General features: G+C 37.5%; 1 gene segment (V, D, J or C); it reads right to left on the reverse strand.

Annotated features, from left to right (window-relative positions):
* The window catches only part of LOC126384481 (Ig kappa chain V region 3381-like), a 20301-nt gene extending 17836 nt beyond the window's left edge, over positions 1 to 2465 (reverse strand). Inside the window, 1 exon segment of the V gene segment in view lies at positions 2306 to 2465. Coding sequence covers positions 2306 to 2399 — 94 coding nt within the window.
* Between the last annotated feature and the right edge of the window lie 1675 nt (positions 2466 to 4140).

The raw sequence follows: 4140 nt of genomic DNA on the forward strand, positions 1-4140 counted from the left end.
TTTTGTCTGAATTTAACATCAGGAAATTGGTGCTCATCCAGGTTTTTATGTCTTTAAGGCAGTTATGGAGTTTAGTTAATTGATATGTGTCTTCTGGCTTCATAGATAAATACAACTGTGTATCATCCGCATAACAATGGAAATTTATAGAGTGAATATATATATATGAATGCACCCACACAGTGTTTGCATGCTCTGGACTCTGTGCATCAAGATGCAATGAGATTCATAACCAACTGTAGGCCCCAAACTCATCACTGTATCCTGCAGGCTTGGGTTGGCTGGCTCTCTTTAAAATTTCATAGACTGTTTCATCTGTATTTTCTTGTTACAGAGCTACTCTTGGCTGACTTCCAGCATATTTATGCCTGTACATTAAGCAAAAGAAAATTGAAAATGGCCCTGCTCAGCATGTTTTTATTGTCTGTACCTTGGGTTCGTATAGAGTTTGGTTAGTGAGCATTTATATCTGCAGCTCCTTATACGTGGAATCTTCTGCAGAAAGACTTAAAGCTGCACTCATTGGTTCTTTGCGGCCATTTCAAAACACTGTTGCAGGATTTTTGTACACAATCTTCTATATTCCAATGTCGAGTGTGTCCTAGCTGGTCTTTGTAATCATGTGTAGTTGCTGTTTTTGTGTTTTTATGCTTCACTTCTCGTATACATTAACATATTTTTTGGCTTTTCTTTGTAGTAATCCTATTTTGTGTTTTATATTGCTTGTTTTAGAGCTGTTCATTTTCACTCTGTATTTTTGTTCCGTGTTGTCCGTCTGTAACTTGTGTTGCTGCCTGTCTCTGCCAGGACACTCTTGGAAAAGAGATTTTTAATCTCCAGAAGTTTTTCTGGTTTAAAAAGAACCTCCTCCCCTGGAGTTTTTAAATGTTCAGTAAAGTTCACACTGATTTCAGGAAGTATCATCCTTTAACAAAACTCCCTGTTGTGCCAAAATGATGGAATCACTGATTAATGTCCTGAGAGACTTTATTAAAGTCAGTGTTGTACTGAGCTCAGTCTAGTCTGGGGTTACAAAGGTCATAGTAAATACCTGCTGCTACAGAATGTATGTGTACTTACATTGACTAATTAATCTTTAAGATTCATAAAGATTTAAAAGCATTTCCCATAGATTCCAGGTTGTTTCTGTTGATAACGAACAATGGACAAAGTTTGATATTATGCAGATGATACAGGGGTCTACTGTGGAGCTGCTTCTTTGACTGATACTGCTGGATCTTTAAGAAGTTTTTACATATTCAAGTAAGAAAAAACTAACTCACATTTGAAGGTTGTTTGTTTTNTACTGTGGAGCTGCTTCTTTGACTGATACTGCTGGATCTTTAAGAAGTTTTTACATATTCAAGTAAGAAAAAACTAACTCACATTTGAAGGTTGTTTGTTTTTCCAATTCATGTCGTCAGATTTCAAACAATTATACAAATGCAGCTCCTAATTGTTTCATTCACAGAAAAACCTCAGGTTTATTATGGTGTTGTTTCATACGTAGCTCTTCTGGTAAGGAAAACTATTTATTCACCGACTGTCATATTAATGATTAATATGGACAGCTTTGTTTAACATGAGCAGTTTGTCTTATCCCCACTGATAATAGCTAACAGTCTGCAGGCATCACATTTTCCTAACCTGGAAATATAGTTTTACAATGATTATAAGACAGGATTTTCTTAGTTCGTCAAAACTTCTGTCAGTTTAAAACTAACAAAAAATATTGTTGTGTGCTTATGTGTGTGTGTGTGTGTGTGTGTGTGTGTCCTCAGTGAAGTATATCAGTCTCTGCAGTAGCTTCCAGCTGCAGCAGTCACTTCACTTTCTGTTCAGTCTGACTGAGGGAGGTTTTTGTCCGATGCTTTTTCACTGTGTGAACACATACTGACTGTTGATCTCATGATAACTCTGACAGTAGTAAACTGCTGCATCTTCAGCCTGAACTCCACTGATGGTCAGAGTGAAGTCAGAGTTTGATCCACTGCCTGAAAAACGATCTGGAGTCCCTGATGCTCGATTGTTAGTTACATAAATGAGCAGTTTAGGAGTTTCTCCATCTCTCTGTTGGTACCAGTGCAAGTAGCTCCCACCATAAACCTGCTGACTGGTCCTACAGCTGATGGTGACAGAGCCTCCCAGAGCAGAGCTCACTGCTCCAGGCTGAGTCACTGTGACCTGACCTCTGGACTCTGAGGATACAGAGACAAAAACATAAAGCAGCGTCATGGTTTTGTGGTCTTCATTTCAGAGGGACGGATGTTGATAGAGGAGAGGAGTTTGATTCTCTGGACTATACCTGTGAAGCAGCAGCAGAGGAGAGTCCAGATGAGGACGGAGGTCAAAGTCATGTTTTCGATGAAGAGGAGGATTTCTGTGGCTTCTGTTGTCATGAAGGACAGCTGTCAGTCATCCAGTGTTCAACTCTCAGGACTATAAACTCTCCCAGAGCACTGGAGCACGGTGCTGCTGATGCAAAGTGGCTCTCTATGGAAATGCTCTGACTGACTCTTGATCAGAAATGAATTGCCTTTCTTTCAGTCAGACTCAGACTGAATTTAATGAGTGTGTTTTTAAGTCAGGAAGTCTACAGTTATTCTCTGATAAGACATACTGCACCACGGTCTGATATTAGTCCCACAGGCTGACGAGCTGATGAAGCAGGGTTGGCTGGGTGCTGATTGTTGATTGCAGGCAGCTGCAAAGACTCAGCTCCCAGCAGGTAGGAACCTCTGGTGGATATGGAAGATAGCAGAGGGACTCGTATTATCCAGCATGAGAGAACTATCTATCAGTGTGACACTGTTTGCTCTTATCATGCTGATGTTTTCAATATTTCATGACAACACACATTGTCATTAGAAGTGTTGTTATTAATGTAAATTATCATCCAAAAAATACATGTCTCTTATCTTGTTGTTGGTGTCTTAATGGTAACAGCTGATCCATGAAATCCACATTGACTTGAAAGTCACAAGGACATTGTTTTTACTTCATAATGATTTCAAAATAACTCCCTTATTCTGCATTTTTGTAAATGGTAAAGTTTCCATTGATTGATCTGATTTTGTTCGTGGTATTTGTCCTACCTTGGTCCAGTCTTAGTTTTGTATTGATCTTATTTTACTGACTACATACCTACTTGTTGTGTCACTATTGGATTGACCAAAAATTACTGTTTTCTTTCCATTCCATTTGGAAGATTTTCAATAAATAGGTTGTAGAAGTTAAAAAAAATCTATCTAGCGGCCACTAAATCTACTGATACTAAAATCGTTGTGTGTCCCTGATGGTCATTTTATCAATTGATGATTCTGAATTGATGGATGGACCTCTCATCCATATTTTAGTACAAATACTGTACCTGAGGTTTATAAAGAACCTCCTCCCCTGGACTTTTTAAATGTTCAGTAATGTTCACACTGATTTCAGGAAGTATAATATTTTAACAAAACTCCCTGTTTGACAAATTCATGGAATCACTGGTTAATGTCCTGAGAGACTTTATTAAAGTCAGTGTTGTACTGAGCTCAGCCTAGTCTGGGGTTACAAAAGGTCATAGTAAATACCTGCTGCTACAGAATGTATGTGTACTTACATTAACTAATTAATCTTTAAGATTCATAAAGATTTAAAAACATTTCTGAGAGATCTCAGGTGGTTTCTGCTGATAATGAATAAGATATTCATCATTATGCAGATGATACTGTACTCTTCTTTACAGCTGCTTCTTAACAAATACTGCGTGATCTTGAAGAGTCATCTAAACTTATTTAAGGTCATTTCAAATTAAGCAGAATTGTAAGGCTGCTTCTGTTTTTGACTCACAGTATCAGATTGTATTCTCACATATTAAGAGGATGGAAACATTTTCATTCAAATAATGTTTTAAACTTGACAAGTTTCAATAGTTTTATATATGCCTCTCTTTGTAGCTTGAACATTTTACTCACAGATGTTGACAGCTTTTGTTTAGAGTTAACAATTTGTCTTTTACCCACAGATAAGAGCTAACAGTCTGCAGGCGTCACATCTGTCCGAACCTGGAAATATGGTTTCAGAACGATTATAACACAGATTTTTTTTTAATTAATCAAAACTTGTCTTTGTGTAAAACTCAAGAAAAGTATTGTT

The sequence above is a fragment of the Epinephelus moara genome, chromosome 22 (assembly GCF_006386435.1).
Source record: "Epinephelus moara isolate mb chromosome 22, YSFRI_EMoa_1.0, whole genome shotgun sequence".
Taxonomy (NCBI): domain Eukaryota; kingdom Metazoa; phylum Chordata; class Actinopteri; order Perciformes; family Serranidae; genus Epinephelus; species Epinephelus moara.